At 39.5% G+C, this 14,629-nt stretch overlaps 1 protein-coding gene across 1 annotated transcript in view; it reads right to left on the minus strand.

Moving 5' to 3' along the window:
- The window catches only part of enpp1 (ectonucleotide pyrophosphatase/phosphodiesterase 1), a 73,793-nt gene that overhangs the window by 11,225 nt on the left and 47,939 nt on the right, over positions 1-14,629 (minus strand). Inside the window, exons 18-22 of the mRNA XM_067384604.1 lie at positions 10,563-10,741; positions 7,538-7,577; positions 7,290-7,444; positions 2,973-3,099; positions 1,298-1,372 (exon numbers count right to left, since the gene is read on the minus strand). Coding sequence (XP_067240705.1) covers positions 1,298-1,372; positions 2,973-3,099; positions 7,290-7,444; positions 7,538-7,577; positions 10,563-10,741 — 576 coding nt within the window. The remainder of the gene's footprint in view (positions 1-1,297; positions 1,373-2,972; positions 3,100-7,289; positions 7,445-7,537; positions 7,578-10,562; positions 10,742-14,629) is intronic.

Genomic DNA, 14,629 nt, shown 5'->3' on the forward strand with positions numbered 1-14,629 from the left:
TTATATGACATATCACTGACACATTTTAAATGTGTCTACAGATCCACTCAAAGATGACCCTGGTACAGAAAGGTATCCAATTAAATAGGAGGGTATAATGTGTATAATGTGTGTATAATGTTGCTCTATAGCATTATTAACAATTTTCTATTTTTATGCTTTTTTTATTCAGTTTAGTTATAACAGTTATTGTAAACTCAAGATAAAACTAAAACTAATATATATATATATATATATATATATATATATATCTGATAGCAATGCAAAAAAATTATGCTGAGAAAACTGCATGCTGGATGCTCTTTTAAATATTCCTAGGTGTTTTTGGCAGGTCACCTCCTCCTGTGAGACTATTTTCTTTGATATTGGTATAAATGCGGGCTGGCCTCAATTCAGCTGTAATCAACCGATTCTAATCATAGAACAGCTTTAACTGAGCAGCATTTACCTTTTCAGGGAGTGTTGCATATCTTCATTAAATATATAAATAAAAGCATAGATTTTCAAGTTGTTTTTACAATAATACATATATTTAGTAGGCTGACATACTTTTTACAGCACTGTATAAGATCATGTTTTACACCCATGCTTATGCATCCATGATTTTTATTATCTTGTAATGTAGGAACTTTCACTTTATGCAAATAAAATACTTTAATAAGTCAAAGTCATTCAAAAGTTTAGCAGGTGCCATCATGTTGGGCAAAATCTTTTATGTTGTTATGGATGATTTCTGCATGATATTTTCTGGCTTCTAGTCTCATTCCATTACACTTTTCCAAATAGAAACTTGGTAATTCTTACTTTACAAGTTGGTATGCAGAATTATAGCTGTCTGAGAAAAACAATTAATATGTTTATTGCCATCTGGTAGCCATTCTGAATTCATTTTTTGATGATTATTGACAATGACACTCCAGACCCATATTTATTAATTTATGTGCGTCCAATCCTAACTACAGTATTTTGGCAGACAAATAATAAATAGATAATGATGACAGGGGTCACTAAGGGTAGAATTTGGACTTGTACCAACATGCCAAAAAACCTTTGATTGACTTTTAAAGTGCACAAGTAAACAGCAAATATTTTAGAAATATTCACATGGGCAGTCAGAAGAAAGACCATGACTCCATGCAGTTCTTGCCAGAACAAACCTTCAAATTGCAAGTGTACATAACATATCACAAAACAGAAAATACTAAGCAAATAGAAAACAGAGCCCAGTTATCAGGTACAGTTTCACTGTAGTCTGACTGTGCGTTTTGCTATAAGCTGAATATAAAACACAGGTTACCTTTGAAAGCTGGAAACATGGGCACCATGTTGCTTGAAATTAAGGAGTCTGGCTCAGTTCCTGTAGGGCTGAAGTCTGAGGAAGAAAGATAATCTGCTATCAGTACAGTACAGCTTGCTTATTACATAGAAACTTGAATTTGATTAGCCAAATTGCAGAACTGAGAAGTTAAATGTTTTTGTACAATGACCACTACACTGCCATGCAAAAGTTTGGGGTCAGTAAGATTTTAGTTTTGAAAGATATTAATACTTTTATTCAGCAAGGACGCATTAAATTGATCAAAAGTAACAGTAAAGACTGTTACAATTTCAAATAAATGCTGTTCTTTTGAATGTTTTATTCATCAAAGAATCCTGTAAAAAAAAATGTATCACCAGCCTTGCAAAAATATTAAGCAGCACAACTGTTTTTAACATTGACAATTGTCACAATCACCAGCTGGAGTGCCTTTGATAGCCACCAGAGGGCACTCCAACCCAGACTATTGTCATTCCCTCAATGACTACATTTTCCCAAGTCAAACCGCCAAACTGGTGAAATCACGGGACTTTGGCGCTCCGAACCACTACTTCGACACGCTGATTCATAATGCACCGAAGCTTCATGAAGCAGTGTTTTGAAATCGGCAATCACCATATAAGTCATTTTTTTTTTTTTGGCTCGCCAAAAATATTCTCGTCGCTTTATAATATTGATATTGAACCACTGTACTCACATGAACTGATTTAAATATGTTTTTAGTACATTAATGGATCTTGAGCGAGGAAATGTCATTGCTGGCTATGCAGGCCTCACTGAGCCATCGGATTTCAACAAAAAATATCTTAATTTTATAAGTCTTACGTAGTTTGACATTATTAAATGACATTATTTTCATTTTTGGGTGAACTAACCCTTTAATGCCAAGTGTAAATGCAGCCATTCATTGCGAAGTCTTGTATGTGTCAGCACTGCATTTCTGAGCACTCTGTCTTTGGTTTCTCATGTTCATGTTTTTTTTTTTTTTTTTACTTTATGCCTGGTTCCTTTGGATTTCTCTTATTTTGCCTCTGCCATGGACTCTGTTATTGTTTGCCTATATTTTGACCTTTGCCTGTTTTTTGGATTACGTCTTTGGATTACCCATTAATAAACTACTGCATTTGGATCCTCAACCTTTGTGTCTCTGAGCAGCTTGACAATAATAATCAGAAATGTTTCTTGTTAATAATTAGAATGATTTCTGAAGGATCATGTGACACTGCAGACTGGATTAATGATGCTGAAATTCAGAAAAATTCATACAATACAAATACATCACAGGAATTAATTACATTTTAAAAGATATTCGAATCGAAAACAGTTATCTTAAAAGGTAATAAGATTTCACAATATTAGTTTTTTACTGTATTTTTTGAACAAATAAAGCCTTGGTGAACATAAGAGACTTTCAAAAACAAAACATTGTACCGAACACAAACTTTATAATGCTAGTGTATGTTTCCCTATTATCCATGGCAACATAATGTACATAATTCAAATACAATTTTAAAACAGCTCAAAAAAATATCACTCACAGCTCTAATTGAATTCTAAGACTTTCTCCCAAAAGCAGTAGAGGGCAGAAAGGGAAATGAATTGGGAGTTTTGTTTAAAGATCTTAAAGTAAATATAGATATGCTGTTGGACTCACTAGGTGGATGCAGAAGGCCAAAGGTCAGAGTTGAATTGTTCTTATATAATGAGCAGGACTGTCTCGAACTGGCCTGCACACGCACATCAGCACGCACACATGTGTCTGCTGGGAGATGGATGCTAACCTTTATTTGACAAAGAGAGAAGAAAATCCATGATCAGAGGAAATAGTTCTTACTCGATAATTAAAACACTCAAGTGTATGATACAAATCTTGACAGAAACATAACAGTGAAAATGTCCTCATTGCTATTCAGTAAACAGACATTTCCAAATATTCACATCTGAAACATCTTTCAAACCTCGTGAGAAATGCTAGTTTCTTTATGTTGAAGCAACAGATCACTAATCTTGATTTGAATAGTGGCATATACTTCAAATAAAGACTATTTAGGCAGCTTTACAGTTCAATTATGAATAAGTATTTTAACAAAAATACAAGCTTAACATTTCAACTTTTAAAACATTCCGGAACGGGATGATTTAGTAGTCTTTTGTGTGTCATGCTTGTCCTTAAAGTTACTCCCATACAAAACAACAACAAAAAATGTACTGCAAGATCAGACCTGAAGCCTGAATTCCCACTGTGGACAAAATTGTGATATCATTGTCTTGAGTCAACAAAGCCAGAAGATAGTTTACTGTAAAGATAATTTAATTTAGTTCACCTAAAATTGAACTTGTATCATGATGTATCATCAACTTCTTTTTTTCCCATGGAACATAACACATTATTTTATTTTTTTTTTTATTTTTTTGGAAGAAGAATTTCCTGGTCATTCCTTAGAGGACTGTCACAGTCAAGCTCCATAATGACAAAAACACCATTAAAAAACGATTGAAACATTCAGTAGCTTTCTTTAAGGAACAAGCTAAAATTAGAGCCATTTTTGCTGACAATATTCCTGTTTTGTTAACTTTTAACATATTAGCTTTCAGTCTGTTCCACACACAGGCTGGTGTCAGAAAACTCGGAATATAGTGCACAATTTATGGTGCTTGAAGCCCAATGCACACTTCAGTTTTTTCAGTACAGTGCATGTGACGTAAATTTCAATGTGTACTGTGTGTGCTAATCTCGCCCATGTCCCTTGAATTTTTTTTGCACTAGTTAGTTGGTCCACAAGGTGGCAACATTGCCCCAGTCTCTTGTTTCACAGTCGAAAAAAGAAAAAGACTAGATGGAACAACAACAAAAACAAACTAAAATGGCAACGTGACGCCCATTTTGATGACCGCTTATGAATTAATGCCGCCCATACATTACACAACTTTCAACGTCATCATATTGCTGTTTGTTTTACACTACAAAACTTAATGCCAATAGCTGCTTAATGCCATTCAAAGTTGTGAATTTAACTTATGTGCAAATTTGAATATCGCATAAAACATTTACAAATAAAGCGCGATAAATAAATTGTGTACGACTTGAGACAACGTCGACGTCAGGTCACTGACGTATGGCCTCAAAGTACAGCGAGAGCGATTCAAGAGCAGATGGCTGACTCAGCCGGCGCAGCGACTGCATGAGCTCTGATGATGACACAGCTGGATTCACAGATGACAACAATGCTAATGCTCACAAATCTGTGTTTTTATTACAGTAAAAACTCACTTCACGTAACCATAATGTTATATATCATGTTTATCAAAATAACACTGATAAAAAAATATATAGACCCACTTTATTGGTATTTAAATAGTATAGGCTTATGATGAACATTATTGTACAGATGGCACCATATTAAACAGTACAAGTTCCTATTGCTTCATGAAAACGTACTTGACAAATATTGCATCTAATCCCCTTTGCCTGTGATAAAGTACCCAAACACATTGCGAGCGTCACTACGGGAAGCAGAAAGTGTCGGCTTGACTGCTCTGTTTTGAGTTCTGTCCCCAACTGCACAGCGCCGAATGACGTCGGACGCACTTTTTGTCATGTCACTGAACAGACCTACATCCTGTCACCTACATAGGATCATGTCGCTTTGTTGCTGCGTATCAATGGTAGTGTGGACGCAGCTATAGTAGGACGCAGTCTTCCTTTTGAGAAGCACCTGCTGTCAAACAAAGTATACTTTAAAAGGCTATGCATTCATTTGTGTACATTAGCATACATGTAAAAAACTGAAGCAGACTTTGGGCTTAAGCTTTCACGTCAAAACTGAAGAATCCTTCCAGTATGCATTCAAGTTCATTATCTGGAAAAGAGTGGCAAGTGCATTCTTCAAAAACTTCTTCAAAAAAGCAACTTATTCAGATTTGTAAAGGTATGAGTGTAAATAAATCAAAGAATCATTTTTGGATGAATTACCACTTTAAGCTAATTCACATGAATTACAATACAAACACAACAAGAACTGCACGAGGCTGAGAATACACTCGATGAGCAACAGTTTGTCATAGTCTCGTTGTGTCGAGTGTCAGCGTGTGTGACACTGATGCCAGAGACTGTGATTTACTCTGCGGTTGGCCCACATAATGAGTAGCACATGCTCTGTGAGGTCAGATAATATGAGAGATGGCCTCCCTCTCCTCCCTTCAGCATCACCATTAAACCTCTTACACCGTCCTCTTTGAATGTCATTACAAAGTTCCCTTGTGAAAAATTGTTCCCTTGTGTTTAATAGCAATTATAGTGTACTTCAAATCTTAAAAGTATATTAAAAAAAAAAAAAAAAAAAAAATAGAAGCACTTGCAGATAACATATTAATGAAATAATAGGGCACTTAAGTGTACTTAAAGTGCACTTTGTAATAATGTCAAGTTAAAAATTTTACTTTAAAGCACATTGTATATCAATGCTACAATAATCTTTAGTCATGCTTTAAATATATACACTTATTTTGATGTGTTGACTAACATACTAAAGCACATGTAAAATATTTGATTATTTTAACTGTAGTGTGTTAATTGATTCAAGTTAATATATTTTATTATTTGTTTATATTCGGCAGTACACAAACCATTTTCAAGGATAATAGCAGTAATTATGAAATTAAATGCCTTTGTGTCTTTCTCAAAGTTGAACTAATTGCATTAAAAAAAATTTAAACTATAATACATTGTCATGTATCTATAAATATGCAATTAAAGGATTAGTCCACTTTCAAATAAAATGTTCCTGATAATTTACTCACCCCCATGTCATCCAAGATGTTCATGTCTTTCTTTCTTCAGTCCAAAAGAAATTAAGGTTTTTGATGAAAACATTCCAGGATTATTCTCCTTATAGTGGAATTCAATGACCTCCAAACGGTTAAAGGTCAAAATTAGTTTCAGTGCAGCTACAAAGGGCTTTAAACGATACCAGACGAGGAATAAGGGTCTTATCTAGCGAAACTATCGGTCATATATAAAAAAAAAAAAAACAATTATATATGCTTTATAAACACAAATGATCGCCTTGTACGTGCTTCCGCTTTCTGTGTTCTTCAAAAAGCTCACACCATATGTCCTACGCCTTCCCTATTCAACTTACGGAACGAATGCAGTGCCAGTTCTGTTTTTTTCCATAAGTAGAATAGGGAATACGGAAAGCAGAAGCACGTACAAGGCGATCATTTGTGTTTATAAAGCATATATAATTGTATTTTTTTTAGAAAATTGACCGATTGTTTCGCTAGATAAGACCCTTATTCCTCATCTGGTATCATTTAAAGCCCTTTGAAGCTGCACTGAAACTGTCATTTTGACCTTCAACACTGCATTCACTTCGTTCTAAAGTGTATTCTCTTAAAGCATATTCTCTTAAAGTATATTATTTTTGTAAAAAGTATACTTATGTGTATTGTTGTATTGTTTTCACAAATGTTGTTTCAAGTTACAGGCCTGTAATGATTTGAAAAAGGGTGTAGTTCAAATCCCACTGGACATCTTGCGAGAATTACAGTAAAACATTAAAAGAAAACCCCTGCTGTGCAATATTGTAACAGCTTAAAATGAGCTATTGTGTAAGTCTTCATGACAATTAAGTCATATCTGTTAGCACTCATCCACATGTTAATCTACTCCTAAAAGTTGACAAAATTAACTTTTAGCAGATAAACCGGTACGCATTTTAAATTTACAGTCACTTTTGGGAGGACACTATACACTACATGACTCGTCTTGCTCTCATGGGCGTGTCCAAATTTTTGTCAAATAATAAAGTGCACTCTATAAAAAGACTGTTCCTCCTCATACCACCTCCGACTAGCAATAGCAAGTAGCATTATGTACCAGCCTGTACACGATGTTTCAAATACATCAACAAAGAAAAAAACAACTGTGCCTGTTAAGTGATAGTTGGTGTCGTAAGACTAATCTCACCGTTGCATTCAAAGAGTATGAAACCCAGAGGGGCATCAGGATGTTTCTGCTGTATCCGCTGATGTACGCACTTTGCTGGAGTACACAGTAATCAGACTGCTCCTGAAGGACACGCGGGATTCCGTAAGGCAGATGAAGAGGCTTGAAGTTGCCGTCTATAAAAGGATTCAAACAGAAAGTTTCACTCGATGATATTGTCACTAAAAACAGTGCCGATGTGAACTATTTCTGACAAATGGTTTACTCACTCGAACTTGAGTTGATTAGACGCTGGTTCAGTTGGTTCACCTGAAAAAGTTCATTGAAATGTATATTAATATTGTTTTAAAATGTAATTTATTTTTCAGCATCATTACTCCAGTCTTCAGTGTCACATGATCCTTCAGAAATGCTGATTTGCTGCTCAAGAAACATTTATTGTTTTGAATGATGTTGAAAACAGCGGTGCTGCTTAATATTTTTATGGAAACCATGATATTTATTTCATGATTCTTTGATGAATAGAAAGTTAAAAAATAACACCAATTTTTTTTTTTTTTTTTTTTTTTTTTTTTTAAATAATGTAAGAGTCTTTACTGTCACATTTGGTCAATTTAATGTATCATTGTGGAATAAAAGTATTAAATTATTAAAATAAAAAATAAAAAAATCTAACCGACCCCAGAAGTTTTAACTGGCAGAGTATAATAAATCTTTTAGAATGGTTAAGCACAAGTGGCTTGACTCACTTCCCTTTGGAAAAACTGGAAAGCTATGTGATTGTGACAAACCACAGGAAAAAATAAAGAACTTCAGACAACACCACAAAGCCAAGAGTGAATATGTGTTGTGGATCAACACAGAGAAACAAACAATCATAACTCTCTGGCAGAGACTGGAATGACATCCAAAACAACATTAACTGGAAGATTACTAATGCTAAAGGCCAGAAAACCCTGAAAACACCACTATTTTCCTTTGAACCATATTTTATGTTTGAATGACATACTACATTTCTAGCCACTTATTTTTTTCAGAATTGCAATATGGTAAAGGTAATATAATTGGCTTTCCAAGTCAATGAGTCTAATGCCGTTCTGGTTGCAATGCAACTAAATTTAATGTGTACGGTGACGTGCTTCACAAGATTTGAGGCTTAAATCCCCTGTTAACAAGCACAAAGAAACAATGGCGAGGAAAAACTCCTCAAAAGTAATGAGGAAACCTTGGGTGGAACCAAGAGGAAACCCATCCTGTCCTTAGGAATGAGTCATCTAATAACAGCCAGATAAAAGACACACCGGATTATACCACAAAACAAGGCAGGCATTCGGTTTAAAGCCTTTGCTTGGCCTTTAAAGGGAACTAGTCTGAGTCTAGAAAAAGTCATTTAAAGCATGCTCAAAAATGTCCTTAAATATAGCATTGGAATCTATTAATAATATCATGACCTGCATCAAAGTTCGTACGTTTATGCTTTTACGAATAATACCTTTCATGCAGCTGTTTGTGAATGTAAAATGTCTGCAAAGTTTAAAGATCAAAATGCATCTCAAATAAAAGTTTTTGTCTCCTAAAAGAAAGACCTACGCAACAATGTAACAAATTTGCATAATATCAGCCTACGGTCTTCATTGGCTGTCCGTGAACGACATGTATCTTGACCCTCAAACAGTGTAGCTGAGGCCTGGAAGAGTTTGGGCCATCTGACCAATCAGAGCAGAGGAGGCTTGCCGTAAGGAAGGGTTTAGAGAGCCTGAATCTTCGAATTAAACATTTTTAGGCTCTTTGAGAAATTAGGTGATGTGCAAATGTATATTATGAGAAAATGGAAGTTTTTTTTTTTTTTTTACCTTGAATGCATATAAGCCTATTGTAGGAAACCTCCAAAACAAAATTAGGAACCTTCAAAATGGCATAATATGGGCACTTTAAAGGTACTAAAGAGGATCTTTTCGTCGACTGAGAAACCAAAGACTGTTAGTGAGTTATTGAAATGAGCGCATGCATAAGAACTACCCCCCTCCTTCACAGCTCATTTCGAGGGAACGCCTCCCAAAACTCGTCCACGAGTATTGGAACACGAGTGTTTACCACCGACATTCATGTGTCGTGTTAGTGGATTCATTATGTCGGACTCACCACAGGTAATCTGCAGTTGTTACTCCTGTCTCCTGACAAAAACTTCGCATGTGGCGCCTGTAGAGTGCGAAAAGTTACTGGAGGGCGCAGCCGCGCACGTCTCGCACAAGGAACATCATGGCAGTGATTGACAAGTCAGAGGGGCAAACGTTTACGCGATGGCGCGTAAACGATTGGCTGATGTTTTTAAGGCCCTACCTCGTGCACAGTACAGATGATGTATATTAATATTATTCCTTTTAGTGCACCTAATAAATAGTCTTATCAGTTAGTAAAGACAGTTTCAAGTAATATTGCAAAAATGTATAAAACAAAACATCCTCTTTAGCACCTTTAAGAGTGCGTTCACACTTGTAGTTTGGTTTGTTTGGTCCAGATTTGGTCCTGGTCCAATTAGCTTTCACATTGGCAATTTTATCACAGAAACCAAATTATACTGAACCTAAAGACATAGGGATATGTTTACAACCTGATTGGTCGGATTTTATGACGTATTGCCTATTCTGAGACAGAACTTACCGAACATCCAAAACAATGTGTGCTTGGATATATTTTTAGGGTCTCATCTTTCTGTTTTTGGTTTGTTTACATGTCTTTGGTCCGTGTTGCATATCACATATAATATTCATATATAATTCGCACCAGGGTTTGTTTTAATAAAGTGATTAATTAAGTTTGATTAAAGTGGGAATTACACCCTGATACATCCTGCAAAATTATATAACATCCTTAAAAACAAAGGTTCCAAAGGAGGGGTTTTGCAGCAATGCAATGGAAGAACCATTTTTGGTTCCCCAAAGAACCTTTCAGTGACAGACAAACTCTTTTGAAAATGCATTAACAAATGATTTTTGATTGCTTCGTGATCTCCTGATGTTCAGTGTAGTCTGGATTGGTTTCTTTTACCTCATGCAATCTCTCCCTGTTGGCCTCTGTGCAATTTGACTTTTAATTTGTATCAAACTACCGCAGAGTTTGATTGGATGGAAGGCCTTTGATGTTAATAAAAGATATGAGAAGCCCCCATTTTAGTACTATCATAGCTTTTTGTCTCTGCTGTCTGCGACCATATAAGAACAGATAAAGATTAACATGTTTAGGAATACCAGAATGAAAAAAGTAGAAGCCCTGAATAATGTTTTTGATGCCAACCTCAACCTCAGTAAGGGAGTCACAAGTGCAGTCCCGGGGGTCACGTAGGGTCACGCTATCACATTTGGATGGAGCCGAGCGTTCTGCGGGGTACACCGGCTGATGGGGTGGGTTCTTCAGCAGATGGTTTAAACTGCCATGGGTGCCATTATTGGGAGCAGGAGGAACACCCAGCAAATCTAAAAAAAAAAAAAAGCAGAAATCATGTTATTGGGAAGCAGCCAAGAATAGCCCATATACTGTAGCAAATGCTAAGCCTAGCTTAAAAGGATAATTTAATAAAATGGGTATTAATTTACTCACGCTCATATCCTAACTGACTTGGATGACTTAGTAAGTCATTCCTCTGCGGAACACAAAAGAAGACTTTTTGAAGAATGTTGGAAACTAAAGTAAACTAAACTAAAGTTTCGGTTCCCATTGACTTTCATTGAATGGACAAAAATATATAATGGAAGTCAATGGGAACTGAAACTTAAAAACTCAAAATATCTTCTTTGTGTTCAGCAGAAGAAGAAATGCATACTTGATTGGAATAACATAAGGGTGAGTAAAATGATGACAAAATATTCATTTTGGTTAAATTACCAAGATGCAGCATCCATCTATAACATCAGGGTTGCCAACTTTGGTTGCCTGGCTGGAGTGAAATTGACGACATTGGATGAATATTTGAGGTTTTAAGGATCCAACGCTACTTTTTAATTTTGTCTTAATGCAACTTAACCAAATACTTCACCCTAATGTTATACTAGATGCACTTTTTAGAAACTGTCCAAATTTGATATTTTCGCTGATCAATGTGTATATGGGGATAAAAGCCTTAAGTGTTCATCATATAAAGTGATTGTGTCTCTTCAGAAGACTTTGATTAAACCACTCAATTCATATGGATCTCTTTACATTTTGAAGCTTTTGGGTAAACAAACTTTCAGTGGAGAGACAAAAATCTCTCAGCTTTCATTAAAAATATATTTATTTGTGTTTAAAAGATGAACTAAAGTCTTGAGTGAGTAAGTGTAACGAAGGCAGGACTCAGAGTAAGATCCAACTGCAGCGTTTTATTAGAAGTGAGCGTGGTCGTTCAGGCAGGGTCAAACAGGAACAAACAGGAGCAATAAGGAACAGGCAGAGTCGTAGTCAGGGTACAGGCAAGGATCGAGGCAGGCAGCAATGGGTCGTAAAACAGGAATCAGGCAAAATCAATCACAGACAGGCAAACAGGATACAAGGAAACGCTCAGAAATGTGACACAAGTGACAACAAGACTTCGCCGTGAGGTGGTGTGAGTGAAAGTCCTTTATAGTCCTGATAATGAGCTGCAGCTGGGTGTGGTGATTAGTGTGGAATGATTGTGAAGTGAGTGCAGGTGATGAGCAATGGAGGATCATGGGAAATGTAGTCCGGGATGTGACAGGAACATGACAGGAACAGATGGTGATCGTGACATAACGCCCCCCTCCCGGAAGGCGCGTCCTCGCGACGTGAAGGAACAGCTAGGGAGGGGGGGGTGGGTGCATTGGAGATCTAGTAGCAGCCAGGAACGGGATCTCCAATGCAGCCCCTGGAACTCGGGCAGCCACGGTGGGTCAGGTGGCTCGGGCGGCCACGGCAGGTCAGGTGGCCTGGGCGGCCACGGTAGATCGGGTGGTTCAGGCAACCACGGCAGGTCAGGCGGCTTGGGCAGCCACGGCAGGTCAGGCGGCTTGGGCAGCCACGGCAGGTCAGGCGGCTTGAGCAGCCACGGCAGGTCGGAGTCCATACATGGCCTTAGTGGCCTACAGTCCATTAATGGCCATAGGGGTTTATAGTCCATGGGCGGCCCTAGCAGTTCGGAGCACGCTGATGGTTGCGGCCGTGCAGGGTCCCCACCCACAAGCTCCCCACCCTCTGGTATATGGCCCCCCCCCAAAAAGTTCTTGGGGAAATCAACGGTGGCCATGGTCGATTCGTGGACAAGGAGCTCGTGGGGCGCTGGCAGGGCAAGTAGCACAGGTTCTGGAGCGGACTCGATGGCTGGAACACCCCCTATGTTCCTTGACACCAAAGGGGCGGCCATCTTGCCCGTAGGCACTGGCGAAACAGCCATCTTGTCCATCGCATCCAGAGAGCTGAGGTGCGTTGCAAGCGGCGAACTTGAGAGCGTTGCAAGCGGCGAACTTGAGAGCGTTGCAAGCGGCGAACTTGAGAGCGTTGCAAGCGGCGAACTTGAGAGCGTTGCAAGCGGCGAACTTGAGAGCGTTGCAAGCGGCGAACTTGAGAGCGTTGCAAGCGGCGAACTTGAGAGCGTTGCAAGCGGCGAACTTGAGAGCGTTGCAAGCGGCGAACTTGAGAGCGTTGCAAGCGGCGAACTTGAGAGCGTTGCAAGCGGCGAACTTGAGAGCGTTGCAAGCGGCGAACTTGAGAGCGTTGCAAGCGGCGAACTTGAGAGCGTTGCAAGCGGCGAACTTGAGAGCGTTGCAAGCGGCGAACTTGAGAGCGAAGCGGCCAGCGGGGCAAACGGCTGCTCTGAGACGGCAGCAGGCCGTTCTGGGACAACAGCGGGCTGCTCTGGGACAACAGCGGGCTGCTCTGGGACAACAGCGGGCTGCTCTGGGACAACAGCGGGCTGCTCTGGGACAACAGCGGGCTGCTCTGGGACAACAGCGGGCTGCTCTGGGACAACAGCGGGCTGCTCTGGGACAACAGCGGGCTGCTCTGGGACAACAGCGGGCTCGGGCTGGCAGACTGCTCCCAAGTCCATAGAGCTCGAGTACATCCTCCACGCACGCATGACAGCCAAGACATAAAAAGTGAAGACAGCCCTCTTGGCCATCACAGGACTGACAGGGAAAGCATGCTGGACTGGAGTGGACTCACTGGCTGGAGCGGGCTCGGGAACGGATACACTGGCTGGAACGGGCTCTGGGCGATCAGCGGAGACGTGACGTTGCTCTGGGCGATCAGCGGAGACGTGACGTTGCTCTGGGCGATCAGCGGAGACGTGACGTTGCTCTGGGCGATCAGCGGAGACGTGACGTTGCTCTGGGCGATCAGCGGAGACGTGACGTTGCTCTGGGCGATCAGCGGAGACGTGATGTGATGTTGTTGTGGTGGCCGCCATTTTGTGAGTGTTCTCTTTAGCGGCCGCCATGACGTGATTCACTGTGGTGTCGCATTCCTCTGCGATACCCACAGTAAAAAGTGAACCGACAGTGAACAGGGCAAAGTCCAGAAATTCCATGAGCGACCCTCGGGGACCATTGGTAAGTAAGCAGTTCTTTAATGGTTCGTTTAATCCATAGGTAAAGAAGTCAATGAGGGCGTGGTCCGGCAGATCAGATAAATTAGCAATCCCCAAAAATTTCTGGATATGTGCCTCGAGAGTACTGTTACCTTGACGCAGGCTGACGAGACACCATGCTGGGTCCATGCTGAGGCTGGACATGCTCACCGAAGCTGCTGGATCTGGGTATGGCGAAGTCTTCTGTAACGAAGGCGGGACTCAGGTAGGGGATCCAACTGCAGCGTTTTATTAGAAGTGAGCGTGGTCGTTCAGGCAGGGTCAAACAGGAACAAACAGGAGCAATAAGGAACAGGCAGAGTCGTAGTCAGGGTACAGGCAAGGATCGAGGCAGGCAGCAATGGGTCGTAAAACAGGAATCAGGCAAAATCAATCACAGACAGGCAAACAGGATACAAGGAAACGCTCAGAAATGTGACACAAGTGACAACAAGACTTCGCCGTGAGGTGGTGTGAGTGAAAGTCCTTTATAGTCCTGATAATGAGCTGCAGCTGGGTGTGGTGATTAGTGTGGAATGATTGTGAAGTGAGTGCAGGTGATGAGCAATGGAGGATCATGGGAAATGTAGTCCGGGATGTGACAGGAACATGACAGGAACAGATGGTGATCGTGACAGTAAGTGATGACAGAATTTTAATTTTTGAATGAATGAACCATTTAACATATATGATGGTTAGCTTGCAAGCTAATATTAACAGCTAAATCGCTAACAGCTAACAATCTCTTACTGACTAATTTATTAAAAACCAAAATTCATATTTACTTTTGTAAGCTCAACATTGT

The sequence above is a fragment of the Chanodichthys erythropterus genome, chromosome 4 (genome assembly GCF_024489055.1).
Source record: "Chanodichthys erythropterus isolate Z2021 chromosome 4, ASM2448905v1, whole genome shotgun sequence".
NCBI lineage: Eukaryota > Metazoa > Chordata > Actinopteri > Cypriniformes > Xenocyprididae > Chanodichthys > Chanodichthys erythropterus.